The sequence below is a fragment of the Anabrus simplex genome, chromosome 1, assembly GCF_040414725.1.
Source record: "Anabrus simplex isolate iqAnaSimp1 chromosome 1, ASM4041472v1, whole genome shotgun sequence".
Classification (NCBI taxonomy): Eukaryota; Metazoa; Arthropoda; class Insecta; order Orthoptera; family Tettigoniidae; genus Anabrus; species Anabrus simplex.
This window is the reverse complement of record NC_090265.1, coordinates 386,699,320-386,714,137: the sequence shown is the minus strand read 5'-3', so window position 1 is coordinate 386,714,137 and position 14,818 is coordinate 386,699,320. Positions and strand designations below refer to the sequence as shown.

Sequence of the window (14,818 nt, the reverse complement as noted above, 5' to 3'; positions counted from 1 at the left end):
TGGTGAAGAATATCTAGTTCCCTCCATGGGAATTTGGAATTTTCCATGTTGTTATTTGTACGGCTAGTAAAGTTCTTCCCTGCGCACTCTTGTTATAGTCAAGAACATTTGAAAATGAAAACCTACAAAATGTTTTGCAGTCAATGACCGGGTCAGGGATGGGATGAATGAAGCCCCCAACTTGCAGTGAGGATATGAACTGTGCCGGCTGTCGAGGCCTGTCACATTCCTCTGGGGCATTGATTAATGACTGACAAGATTAAATAAAATTATAGTGGAGAGTGTTGCTGGAATGAAAGATGACAGGGAAAAGCGGAGTACCCGGAGAGAAACCTGTCTGGCCTCCGCTTTGTCCAGCACAAATCTCACATGGAGTGACCGGGATTTGAACCACGGTATCCAGCGGTGAGAGGCCGGCGCGCTACCGCCTGAGCCACAGAGGCTCAGTCAAGAACATTTAAAACACAAAAACTAAAAAAAGCACCTAAGAAGGCCAAAAGTTAACAGGTGCAGAGATTGGAATATGCTTTTCTAACTTCCACATTCCAAATCTGCACATAATCCCTAAGACTGAGGAAATTAGACCAGTAATATAATTTTAACCATGTTCTCAATATACAATGTGAAGTACCAAAGAATTCCTACAATTTTATCATGTTTCTCGTACACACGACACCCTCATGGTGATTAGAACCTCGACCTTTACAGTATCGTATATGACTTTTTCTTTCTTTACCCCACTTATATTAAACAAAAAGCATTAAACTTTACACTATTTACATTCTGTGTAATTTTAGACTTTAGACTTTTAAGACAAACTGTGAGGTCCCTATAACTGGACGAGTATTATCAAGCTATTTGTACAAGCAATGGCTTCACACAATGAAGAAATTCTAACAAATATGCAAAAGACATCCATGTGGAAATCCTCGTATATGTTTCAACTTGTCTTAGTAATAACAGCTGAATCTCATATACACAAACTTCAATTTTACATTACATAGCTCATAATATACGATATGCTTTGTCTACACACTAGAAGAGCAACTTGTGATTCTGAAGTAGGACTTATCAATAGTTATTACAATAAAAATAACAACATTAACAACATTATACAAACAGTCTGATAATACCCAACATGATGTACAGCCCGTAACTCCATGTATGACCACTGGCTGTTCCTCAGTTTAGCTCTTTCTATCTCTCCAGATTCCAGTACCTCTTCACCCAGTTCAAGGCTACACTATACTGCTTGGCCACTGCTGCTCAGTTACCACCTGTAGGTTGCAACAAACTGAAACAAGCAACACATATATGATGAAAATGCTTAAATCTTATAACTACAATGGGTGCATATCAGGAATTCAGAAACAATATTCATGTAATCAACAAATAGAAAGTCACTAACACAGTTATCATCCTAAATGGTAACACCACTGAAAGGGTGTTGCACTTCAAGTACTTAGGATGCTGTCTAACACAGGAATGGGAACCAGATGTAGAAATCAAAATGAGAATAGGTACTGCAAGAAACATGCTTTTGAAATTCAAACATCTCGTGAGCAACTACGACCCTGCTTTACAATGTTGAAGGATGGATAGTAAATATTTGATCAATGAACTGACTGCAGGCCTCTTTTGTGAGGACAGATTGCAGAATATTCAAAAACTCCATGGGAAAACCATGTTACCAACACAGAGGTACCCCATCAGGTAAGGAAATCATATGAAGTCTTAACCCTTGAAAATGAAGAAAAGCAGCCTACTTTGGTCACATTTTCAGGTATGACAAATACAGCCAGATACAACTGATAATAAAGGCAATAAAGAAAGGAAACAGACAAAAAAAAATCTGAATGTGGTACCTCCGACAATGGTTCAACATACACTTTGTTGCAACTCTGACATGGGAAACACAAAATAGAAATAAATTACTCTGCGGGGGCTGCCAATGTTCTCTGCGAAGATAACACAAGAAGTAGCATATTAGTAAGTTAGTGTTGCAAGGGTAAAGTTATATTATGTAAAATACATCAATTGCAAGAAAATTTTACGTATGAGTCCAAATTCACTTCTTTAAAATGAAAGTATACCTTCATGTTCTGTAATGGGTAATTTGTTCTTTCCAGCTCCAATTTCCTGGGTGTGGTGTACAAATGCTCGCCACTTCTTCCTGTCAAAGTATAGTTTCTGTTCCTCTATCTCCTCCCACTTGACATTCCTCTTGCTGACCTCTGATTTCACTGCGTCTATCCATCGAGTTCTTGGCTTCCCAACTGGCCTCTCCCCTTTCAATTCTCGGTCAAAGTAATTCTTTGCTGTTCTTGTTCTGCCCATCTTCATTACATGACCAAACCATTATAGTCTGCCTGCATCTTCCTAAAAGCTCAGTAATAGGTATTTTGATGCCAGCCCCCTTCCTGTTTGCTTCCTTTCTAAGCTTGGCTTCCTGGTCTTTTGGTTCATTGTTCTAATGAATTTCATTTCTGTGGTATGGATTTGACTACTGTATTAGCCTTGTTATGTAGGGTACATGTTTCGAGTCCACAGGTGAGAACTGGAATGAAGTAGGTATGGTCAATTTTGCTTTCTGGGATATTTTATCATTCCAGAGTAGATTTCTCACTTGAAAATAAAATTGAGAGGCTTTTGAAGTCCTATTAAGTATTTCTTGGTTTATTGTGTTATCTTTTGAAATTATACTTCCAAGGTATTTGAAGTTAGAAACAGACTGTAACAGAGTTCCCTCAAGGAAAAATGTTTGAAACTGTGCCTTTCCTGTTGATAGTCATTTCAACAGTTTTTATTTTACCGATGTGTAGTCCATATTCTTTAAACTTGCCATTCCAAAGATTTAGTTTCTCCTATACTTCTGCTTCATTTCTCTCCAGATCAGAATATTATCTACAAATACTAGCGTGTTAGGCTCTTTGAAATGTTCCTGAATAGATTTTATGATTTGATCCATGACAATTATGAACAGGAGTGGTGACCAGGCACTTCTCTGCTGCACCCCTCTTTTGGTTTCAAACCAATCTGATCTTCCATCCCCTACATGGACACAGCTGAAGCATTTTTGATAAAGCATCTTTACTTTATCAACCAGGAAGTTTGGCACACCTATACTTTCTAGGCATTCCCAGATAATTTTCGTAGGCACACTGTCGTTGGCCTTCTTGATGTCCATAAAAACCATCACTAAGTTCTTACCATATTCCCAGTGCTTGTCTGTTAGCATTCTGATGGCAATTAACAGATCTGTAGTGCTTTGGCTCTTCCTGAACCTGTGTTGTTCTTCCTCCAATAACAGTTCTACTATATTCCTGATTCTTCTTTCAATTATCTTCTCCAGAAGTTTAAGTGAATGAAAAAGAGTGATGCCCCTATATCCATATTACGGCTTGCTCGTTTGTTATTTTTTGAAATCCGATACTATGTGAAAGTGTATGTTTAATTTCATTCTGAAAAAAATATAGTATCACTCCACAGGCCTCTATGGCAAAAGTTCCAGTTTTATTCTTGAAACAGACTCACCTAACCTAACCTCCACGCTACCAATTTACATGAGAACGGCCTTTCCAAATTTAACAAGACACGAGAAAATATTAACTATCCTCTGAATCAGTAATGTAACCTACTCAGCCATATCTTTAGGTGTATCCCATTCTTACTTTAATTTAAGTAGATAACTTTAAAAATTAAGCAATCATTTACTTCAGCCTTTATTTCTAATGAGTTAACAACTGCTATCAGCCACGTTATTTACACATTTATTACGAAAACATGTTATCCTCTTTCATTTTGAATTTTCTTTTAGAGAATAGCAGTCGACGAGCATCGCTGATCGACTCCAACATCGCCTTTGAATGTCGAGGAGAGACCTCGCAAGTGTACATAGTGAGAAAACGATACCGTACCGAACATGACCGATCGCATTTTGTAGAAAATGTTTGTTTCCTTATTCAAACAGCATTACCTAACCTAACAATCTAACCTAACTTAACCACACAATATGTATCATGAAAATATGTTCCAAGCGCCATTCACGCTATAAATTTACATGGGAATAGCCTCTCCGAAATTTAACCAGACACAAGAAAATTTAAACTAATCTCTGAAATCAGTGATGCGCTCTTCTATATCTTGAGGTATATTGCATTCTTACTTAATTTCAGTGTACAGTATTAAAATTACGCGATCATTTACTTAGCCTCTATTTCTAACAAGTTAACAATGGCTATCAACCCTGTTATTTATGTATTTGTTGAAAAAACATGTTCTCTTTTTTTCATTTCTAATTTTCTTTACGGAACAGCAGTTGATGGGTATTACTAATCGACTCTGACACTACCTCTGAATGTCAACGAGAGAGCTCACAAGTGCACATAGCGAGAAAATTATACCGAAGGTCGCCTTTTGTGGCAAATACTTCAGTTTTCTTATTCAAACAGCATTACCTAACCTAACTTAACTGCATATGTAGGCCTAGCATGAAAATACATATCAAGCGCCAATAGAGAAATGATAACCTTCTCGCTATAAATTTACATGATATTAGCCTTTCCAAAATGTAACCAGATGCGAGAAAATATAAAACTAACCTCTGAAATCAATTATGCCCTCTGCCATATCTTGAGATGTATCCCATTCTTACTTAATTGCAGTATTTAACATTAAGTGATCATTTACTTCAGCTTTTATTTTTAAGAGTTAACAACTGCTAACGGACATGTTACTTACGCCCTTATTACGAACACATGTTCTCTTTCATTTCCATTTTTCTTTACGGAACAGTAGTAGACAGGTATTACTAATCGACTCCAACATCGCTTTCGAATGACGACTAGAGCGCTCGCTAGTGGACATAGCGAGGAAACAATACCAAACATCATCAATCGCATGCGATGTAATCGCTGGGTCATAAATGCCGGTAATGGAAAAAATCGTGCACGCTTAATCACTCGTAATAACAAATGCGTCAGTGATAGGGCTGTCGCTGTAACCGAAGGATTAATACACAGTTTAATATGGGAAGTTTGAAGAGACAGACAAAAACTGTTATAACGGGAATCTCGTTATATGCCGTACTTATTATAGTGGACTTCTACTGTAGTTATATTATCACTGATAATTACGTATTGAATAGGTGGACCCACGCTTACCCCATTCAACATAGCTGTATACATTTCTTCGCAGCCTCTGGTGAACTCAATCCTGTTGCCCAGCTTCATCAGCAGGGTGGGCTTAAACCATCACTAAGGGACCTTCTGGTCAGATCCTTGATCTTGATGTGAGAGGTGTAAGATAGAAGAAAGCTCAATAAAGACAGAAAAGGTGGGAATGTAGGACAAATAAACAGGAGAAAAGGAAGCCAACAAGTCAACATCGTCGTCATCACCATTCTCCAATTCTAGTTCTTTGTGTGTGGTAAACAAGCAACTGCCACTTCTTCTTATCTTCATCAAACATCTTTTATTCTTGAATCTGTCCTTACGTGGATCCCTTTTCCTCACCTCCAATTTCACTGTCTCAGTCCAAAAATTCCTTATTCTTTTTCCTTCCACTTTGAGGTTGAAATATTTCCTTGCAATTCTCTCAGTGTCCATTCTCATTACACGTCCATACCACTGAATGATATAGATGTTAATTCCCATAGGGAATCTGAAATATTTGTCTTGAATGAGTAAATTTATAATACCAATGTAAATAGTCCGTCATTGGACATTATAAATTTTCCAGCTAGCTCATTCTTGGTTGCCAGATTGGTATCATACCACTTAAGCCTGCACTCCTTTATAACATACGTTATAGGAACCTTAATGCTATTCACTCTTTCCTGATCATGTGTCTTCTGGTTTTTTTAATTCACAGTTCTGATGAATCTCATTTTTGTTGCTTGAATTCTTCTGAGGTCTTTGCTTAGTAGAGTACATGTTTCCGAACCAGATGAGAGTTGGTTAAAAAAAAAAAAAAAAAAAAAAAATACATCTGATACAAAATTATTTTGGTTTTCTTGGGGCATTTTGCTGTCCCAAAGTAGGTTTCTGACTTGATTGTAAAAGTTGGAAGCTTTCTGGGTCCTACTGAGAAACTCCTGTTTGAATACGTTTCTTTTTGAGATTAAAATTCTAAGGTTCTTGAAGTGGAAGCTGATTCTAATTTGGTTCCCTCTAAATACAGTAGATGTTTGAATCCATTCTGTTTCTTTTCATAGTCATTTCTATGTTCTTTGTTTTATTCTCTTCCCGCTCAAATTCTTTGAATTTGTTGTTCCGAAGAGGCAGTTTCTCCTGTATTTCTGCTTGTTTTTTTGTTTTGTTTATTTTCTTCATACCAATACATCGTCAGCAAATACCAAGGTATTTTGTTTATTGCCAATTTCCTTTATAGATTTCGTGGTGTGGCCCAATACTGTGATGAACAAGAGCGGTGATAAGATATTTCCTTGCTGAACTCCTCTCTTCATCTCAGACCATTCAAGATATTCCATTGCCTATCTGGACACAGCTGTAACAATTCTGGTGGATCATCTTCATCTTGTTAATCAAGAATTTTGGGGCTTGAAGACCTTCAAGGCATTCTCAGATCTTATCCCAAAAAAACACTGTCAAAGGCCTTTTCAATGCCCAAAAATATAAGGTTCTGTTCATATTTCCAGTATTTTTCTGTCAGAATTCTCACTGCAAAAAAGAGATCTGCAGTGCTCCAATCTTTCCTGAAGCCATGTTGTTCTTCAAGTAAAAGTTCCACTATCTTCCTTAGTCTCTCTCCTAGCATTTTTTCTAACAGTGTCAGGTATGTAACAGCAGAGTGGTGCCGGTGTAGTTTCAATATTTCCTTCCACTCTTAACTTTCTGTGGCTGCCCAGCTGGAACTACCGTGTTTCTTGACAGGGGCATTTAAATCCCAATAGATATGGCAGCAACCCTTTAAAGAAAACAACACAGAAGTCGAATGAACAAAGATATAAATGTAATATTTTTTTGCATCGGGAAGGGCATCTGGCCATACAATACGCTAAAGTTCCCATGTTCAACAGAGATCGCACCCACAACCCCATCAGGGTGTGGGAAATATGATAAAAGAAGAAGAGTTGCAAGCTTGCAGAGTGCAGTAAAGTAGTAGAGATAAGCGGGAATCCAGTAGCCACGAGTGAGGAAAGTCCCACCGTGTGGCATAATTCTTGAACCATCTCATCGACGTCTTAAAAGAAACATGCAAGCCCAGCGCTGGACTTGGTGTTTCTCTACTGTACTAATGTGAGTATTAGTGTGTAAAAGGAAAATGGATATATTTTTAATTATAAGGCATAAAACCTTCATTGTAAGTCAAGAAAAATCATCGGTAAGTCATAAGCAAGGATCAAAAACTCCAGGAAGTCAATGGCAAGTTCAAGATAAAAATACAACTAGATGAGCTTTCACTTCAATCTGAAATGAAATTAATCAACTTTCACTGTAAAAATGTTATTCAGCAACACAAACAAGTCAAGACTTTATTATACCATATTAATCCTGCAGTGGTGTAATGTGTAATAATTATAAAACAATTTAATTGAATGAAAGAAACTGTATTAATTGTCTATTTCTTTGGGTGTTTCCTATTAACAAGATTATGGAGACACCTCTGCCTGAGGCTGAAAACTAAGCCTAAGAAAGTGTCTGGCTCCCCTCAATATATACTTCAGATTGGCTCCTCTGCAATGGTGCATCCTTTCTTCCTGCACAACTAGTGTTGACATGTCATACATACAGTGTACATGAGAAACATAGAATACATGTAGCCATTTACTTTACTGAATTAAATAGTAGTAAACATACCTTAATACAACTGTACATCACACATATATGTTAACGATGTCACTGAACCCACGAAGCAGGCACCCACAGAGGTTCTGTCTCAACCCTACTTACTGCTTGAACAAGTTGTTCAAAAGCTGTAGAGAGGTCAGCGTTCACTATTACTTCATCAAACAAATGAATGTACAAAAATTCAATACGCTCAGCACTATGCAGCATTTCATGAAATTCTTCATCCTGAAAGAGAGAACATAAAAGTAAGAACCTTATACATACAACAAGAATCAGACTACTGTAGCATAAGAATACCAAAGGTGTAATTGCAACATCACAGGGAGTATGGTGGAAGAAACACTTAAGTATATTTTCTCTACATTAGATACAAACACTTGTTCGATGCCAAAACACTTCCATCCCCTTTGTACTTTAGCAAAATGTATTTCATTACTGTAAACTGTTGTTTGAGCTTGCATTCGAAAGATAATGGGTTCAAACCCCACTGTCGGCAGCCTTGAAGATGGTTTCCCATTTTTACACTAGGTAAATGCTGGGGCTGTACCTTAATTAAGGCCACGGCCGCTTCCTTCCCATTCCTAGCCCTTTCCTATCCCATCGTCGCCATAAGACCTGAGTCGGTGCGACGTAAAGCAAGTAGTAGTAGTAGTAGTAGTAGTAGTAGTAGTAGTAGTAGTAGTAGTAATAATAATAATAATAATAATAATAATAATAATAATGTTGTCTGAGCCATCAGTCCATAGACTGGCTTGATGCAGCTCTCCATGCCACCCTGTCCTGTGCTAACCTTTTCATTTCTACATAACTGCTGCATCCTACATCTACTCTAATCTGCTTGTCATAATTCATACCTTCATAACCACAATGATCTCCACTCACCAATTCGATTCAGTATCTCTTCATCTGTGATTCGATCTATCCATCTCACTTTCAGCCTTTTTCTGTAACACCACATTTTAAAAGCTTCCATTCTCTTTCTTTCTGAGCGAGTTATCGTCCATGTTTCACTTCCATACAATGCCATGCTCCAAAGGAAAGTCTTCAGAAACAAGTTTCTAATTCCTGCATCAATGTTCGAAGTGAGCAAATTTCTTTTCTTAAGAAAGCTCTTCCTTCCTTGTGCTAGTCTGCATTTCATATCCTCCTTACTTCTGCCATCGTTAGTTATTTTACTACCCAAGTAACAATATTCATCCACTTCCTGTAAGACTTAATTTCCAAATCTAATATTTCCTGCATCAACTGACTTCATACGACTGCACTCCATTACTTTTGTTTTGGACTTATTTATTTTCATCTTGTACTCCTCACCCAGGACTCCGTCCATACTATTCAGCAACTTCGAGATATTCTGCAGTCTCAGATAAATGAATGATATCATTGGCAAATCTCAGGGTTTTGATTTCCTCTCCTTGGATTGTGATTCCCTTTCCAAATTCTTCTGTGATTTCCTTTACTGCCTGTTCTACATAAACAATGAAAAGGAGGGGGGACAAACTGCAGCCTTGCCTCACCCCTTTCAGTATTGCTGCTTCTTTTTCAAAGCCCTCGATTCTTATCACTGCAGACTGATTTTTATATAGACTGTAGATAATTCCTCTTTCTTGGTACCTGATCCTGATCACCTTCACAACCTTAAATAGCTTGGTTCAATCAACATTATCAAATGCCTTTTCTAGATCCACGAACACCATGTATGTGGGCCTGCCCTTCTTAATTCAATCCTCTAAGATCAGGCGTAAACTCAGGATTGCTTCACGTGTTCCTACATTTCTTCTGAAGCCAAATTGACCTTCTCCAAACTCAGTTTCAACTTGTGATGATGATGATGATGATGATGATGATGATGATGATGATGATGATGATGATGATGATGATGCTTGTTGTTTAGAGGGGCTAACATCTAGGTCATCGGCCCCTAATGGTACGAAATGAGACGAAATGCAATGACAATTTAAAAGTACAAAATACATCCACTGACCAGAATTCAAAACGTGATGAAGAATGAAGGAATGAATATGAATTTAAAACAATCAGTGGATCCGATCCGCAATTCCTCATCTGACCAGAAACAATATTATGGACCAAGGGACTGTTTCCAAAGCACAATCTTGAATCGATGATGCTTGTTGTTGATAGGAGTTCAATACCCATGTCAACGGTCCCTCACAATGGCACTTATCGCTAGTAAAGGAGAACCATGGTATTTCTCAGGTTGCGGTTCTAATCAGAGGTAGCGTAAACTCATGGTGTTCCAAACATTATGGTACTACTCACAAGTATTGCACGTTGTACAGGTAACGCAGACCTCTGTTTCTCACATAATGGTGAATCTCATAGGCAACGCAAACCCATACTGTTCCTCACCTAGGTGTACTGATCACAGGTGCCGGTATTCCCGTGGTGTTCCGCATATAGTGGGTACTAATCATGGGCAACGTAAGACCGTGGTGTTCTGCATTTAGTGGTACTCATCACAGGTACTGGAAACCCACAGTGAACCCTGCTCTACTGCTATGAATCACAAAACTATTGAGTACCTAACAGAGTGGTACTACTTGCAAGTAAAGGCGACCCATGGTGTTCCCCGCATGATGGTACTAATCACAAGTAGTTAGATTGTTCTGATGCAATCATCCCTTGATCACCCCTTTTAGTCTCCTCTTACAACAGGTAGGAGATACCGTGGGTGTATTCTTCGTCTGCGCACCCCACCCACAGGGGGTAGACAAAGGGGAAAAAAAAAAGGAAAAAGTAGGGATCCGTCACTTTGAAAAATGAAGTAACGGACGAAGAAAGGCAAGGGCCACGAAGGGCGTGAAACGAAAGACACCCTAAGCCTCGAATGCTCTAATACCGCCGGGGTCGGACAAGAACAGGAGTTGACCAAGGGAGGTCGGACAGGATAGATGAAAGTGAGGAGCCTGGCACAAGTAAGTGGCAATGCCAGGGCTCTGCTAAGGGCCCCGTGGTCGCCAACCCACGCTCCCAAGTTGAAAGCCCCTGGGGCCCCTTTTAGTTGCCTCTTATGACAGGCAGGGGATACCGTGGGTGTATTCTTCATCTACGTCCCCCACCCACAGGGGGTAGTTTCAACTTGTCTTTCCATTCTTCTGTAAATAATATGTGTTAGAATTTTGCAGGCATGAGATACTAATCTAATTGTGCGATAGTTTTCACACTTGTCAGCACCAGCTTTCTTGGTAATAGGTATAACAACATCCTGCCAAAAATCAGATGGCACTTCTCCTATCTCATACATCTTGCACACTAAATGGAATAACCTCACCATGCTGGTTTCTCCTAAAGCAATCAGTAATTCAGAGGAATGTCATCAATTCCAGGTGCTTTGTTCCTATTTAGGTCTCTCAAAGCTCTATCAAATTCTCACCTAAAAACTGGGTCACCCATTTCATCACGATGAGCAGCCTCTTCTTGTTCCAGAACCTTATCATCTACGTCCTTACCTTGATACAACTGTTGGATATGTTCCTGCCATCTTTCTGCCTTGTCTTCTTTCCCTAGAAGTGGTTTTCCAGCTTAACTCTTAATATTCATACACCTAGTTTTCCTTTCTTCAAAGGTTTCCTTGATTTTCCTGTATGCAGCATCTACCTTTCCTAGGACCATATTATTTTCAACATCCTTGCACTTCTCCTTCAGCCATTCTTCCTTAGCTGCCCTGCACTTCCTAATCACTTCATTCTTTGATTGCCTGTATTCTTTTCTGCCCTCTTCATTTTTTGCATTCTTGTACTTTCATTGTTCATCGATCAGGTCTACTATCTCTTGAGTCATCCACTGATTCTTAGTTGATCTTTCCTTTCTTCCTAACATCTCTTCAGCAGCCCTACTGAACTCATTCTTCATGGCTGCCCATTCTTATTCTACTGTGTTTCCTTCAGCCTTTCCATTTAGTCCTAGTGTAACATGTTCCTTGAAACAATCCTTCACACTCTTTTCTTTCAGCTTGTCTAGATCCCAACTCACTGGATTCCTTCCCTTCTTCAATTTCTTCAACTTCAGATGGCATTTCATGACCAACAACTTGTGATCAGTGGTAGAGTATCCCAAGATAGTGGGTTCAAACCTGGCAGAGGTAGTCGGATTTTTGAAGGGCGGAAAAAAGTCCATTCGTCACTCCATGTCATATGATGTCGGCATGTAAAAGATCTCAGGTGACACATTTGGTGTTTACCCAACAAAATTCATTAAAGCTCAGCCATAGCCACCCAAGAGAGTTTCAGTTTACTCGGTCTGCCATCTAGTGGGCCTAGGGTAAAACGGAACGTCGAAATTGACGAGCAGACAGCCAGATGGCGTCAACTTGAAATGTCCGCACACGGTAGCAGAGGCCATACGATTATTATTATTATTATTATTATTATTATTATTATTATTATTATTATTATTATTGTTACGGAGTTTTCCGTGGTAGTTAGAGGTGAAAGAAGGTGCGGGGGGTGAACAGGTCTCAGGCTACGAAATTAAAGTGAATTTAAAATTTAACAAGGTTATATTTTCTTAGCAAAAAACAAGAAATAACAATAATGGCAGGTACAGAGTAGCAAAACCACTAATCGAGAATGTACAATTACAGGATTTGGGGCTCCGAGAGCCAGACACACAATTCTTGAGCAATTAGCCCAACTTTACGATATACAGAATTCAACAAAGGGGCAGAAGACCCCAATCATGCCCAGGAGCACTTGCTCCCAATTACATCCTAAAGCCTCCTCGAGGCGCGCAGAAACAAACTTCAAAAGAGCGATCTGCTCTCAAAGGTTAAGCCTATCAAAGGCCACACCAAACTCCACCTTCAAGTTGTCCTCTAAGGACATAAACACAGGGGTAACGATACCCAACCTACTGAGGCCTATTAAGTGAGAAAATTTAATTACATGGCCTCTAAAATCCCAATTTGAGAGGAGGCGAACTTGCGCTCCTAATACACTTTGTTTAAAACCTACTTGGCACTAGGCCGTTAATGCAAGGGCTAATCCCATACTAAAGAGGTGACTTTTAGAAGGAAACAATTTACATTACGTTAAGGAAGAAACGGTTGTGAAAATAAGTTCACCTCAATGCAATATGAGAGGGAGCTCGAGAGGGTTAAGCACTCTCTATCCCAATATGAAGCTTAAAAGATAGAATAAATACAAAGATTCTTTACATTTTAGGGAAAGTTACATGGTGGAAAAGCTTCGGACCCGCCCCGAGAGTTAAACTGCTGAGCTAGCAAGAAAAGAAGTTATTAATCGGCCATTACCTTGTTGTTGAACTGCTGCCCGAAGGAAGAGGCGCTTCCCGCCCCCTGCTATGTACTTTACACACTGAAAGATGTTACTGAAGTGGCGCAGAGACCCTAAAATCAGCAGTTTATATACTCTCGCAGAAAGTTCGAGGCGTTTCAGGAAGGAAAACACCCGCCCACAAACATTTTATTGGTGGATAAAGAAAACCCCTACACAAGATGAAGAAGAAACACATTATTGGTGGAAAATTAATTAAAGAAATTCGGGATTGGCTAAATTCAAAACAAGGGGAAAGAAAGGGTTAATATTGCCAACTTAAACAATGACTGAAAGAAATTTAGCAAAGAACAAACTTTTGAAATTAAATTTTCTCCAAAAAAACAGTTCTTTCACTTCGCACTAGGGTGCGCCGTTGTAGTTCTTCAGTAGTGTCCTCTAGAAGAGAATGTTCACACTTCTTACTACAAGCAAAACAAAAATACGTCGAAAACAACACAGTTCAGAAACTTCAAAATTTCCAAGTAGTGACATCTTCAGGATAACTTGAAAATTAACACATAAGACAAAGTTCAGACTTCTTCCAGTAGGGGGGGTTTCAACTGGCGCAAGGTTTGAATTAGCGGCGTGGAGGTGTACCGCCCGGTACAATTATTATTTCTGCTCCTGGGAAAAATAATAATAATAAACTATTGTTTTTTCATAGATTTCTTAATGTCCATGAAAAATGGATCAAGTGCTTTGTTCCAGTCTTGAATAAGCTCTCTATCCATGACGAGCTGAAATGGACTAGGGTTTCGGGCTTGTACCATACCCTCCATCCAAGGCTTTGCAGTTCCTACTACTTCTAGATATTTTACGGATTTGCTTACCAGTCCAAAGTTCCTGTCACACTGCGTAAAGGAATGACTCCTTAAAGGGAATAACTGGATAACTTAAACATCATGAACTTTACCGAACCAAGTAAAAAACTTATTCATGGTTATATTTCGGTTTTAAACCCTCTCGCCGAATCAGATATTAAAACTATACTTTTTACTTGAGGATATTTCTTCATGATGTTCAGGAGATAATCATTTAAATATGACACAACCGTGTTAAGAGTTTTTCACACTTTGGGTCTCCATAAAGCAATAAAAAATGTTTTTAAAAAGAATAGTCATTATAAATGTGTACGTTAAATGCATACATCCACAGTAATCTCTTATAGAATTGAGAGTTAAAATTTAAATGAAAAACTGGGTAGTTTTGTGTGTAATCAAACACACACACTAAGAAAGATGGGTCACTTTACTTATACACTCTGCCTTTAACTCGGGGCTTTTCTTACACTTTCTGACGTGAACGTCATATGCTACTTGATAAGGGTCATTGAGGTCTCTTGCAAGATGTTCCTCGTGTTCTGTACAAAAATTACAATGTCAGTTTTGGGTGACCTTACAGAAAAGTCACCAACTTCTTGAAATAATGAGGATACCACATTTTTAAGTTGTTCATTTGTATGTGATGTATAGTAGTATTTAAAAGCAAGTACAAAGCTTAAACTGTTAGTTGAGGATTGTCAAAATATTTGGGCAGTGTTTTGTGGGCACACAGCTTTCACCATGAGGGAGTGATTCCAAATGACTTTTCATAACAGTCATTACATTTCGTTTTAATTTATGGGGTCTATTGCAGTGGCTGCTTCTACAATCTCTTGGGTCTTCACTGCTAGAGAGTTTTGTTTGGATAACTTGTATTTTTTTCTGATAT

The 14,818-nt window shown here is 38.7% G+C and overlaps 1 protein-coding gene across 6 annotated transcripts in view; it reads right to left on the bottom strand.

Annotated features, from left to right (window-relative positions):
• Positions 1-282: 282 nt before the first annotated feature.
• The window catches only part of metro (membrane palmitoylated protein 7-like protein metro), a 225,935-nt gene continuing 211,399 nt past the window's right edge, over positions 283-14,818 (bottom strand). For all 6 annotated transcript variants that reach the window (XM_067134964.2, XM_067134966.2, XM_067134962.2 and 3 more), the window contains 2 exons: positions 7,821-8,036; positions 283-1,294 (listed from right to left, as the gene is read on the bottom strand). In XM_067134964.2, the coding sequence (XP_066991065.1) occupies positions 7,860-8,036 (177 nt within the window). In that variant the 3' untranslated portion in view covers positions 283-1,294; positions 7,821-7,859. The remainder of the gene's footprint in view (positions 1,295-7,820; positions 8,037-14,818) is intronic.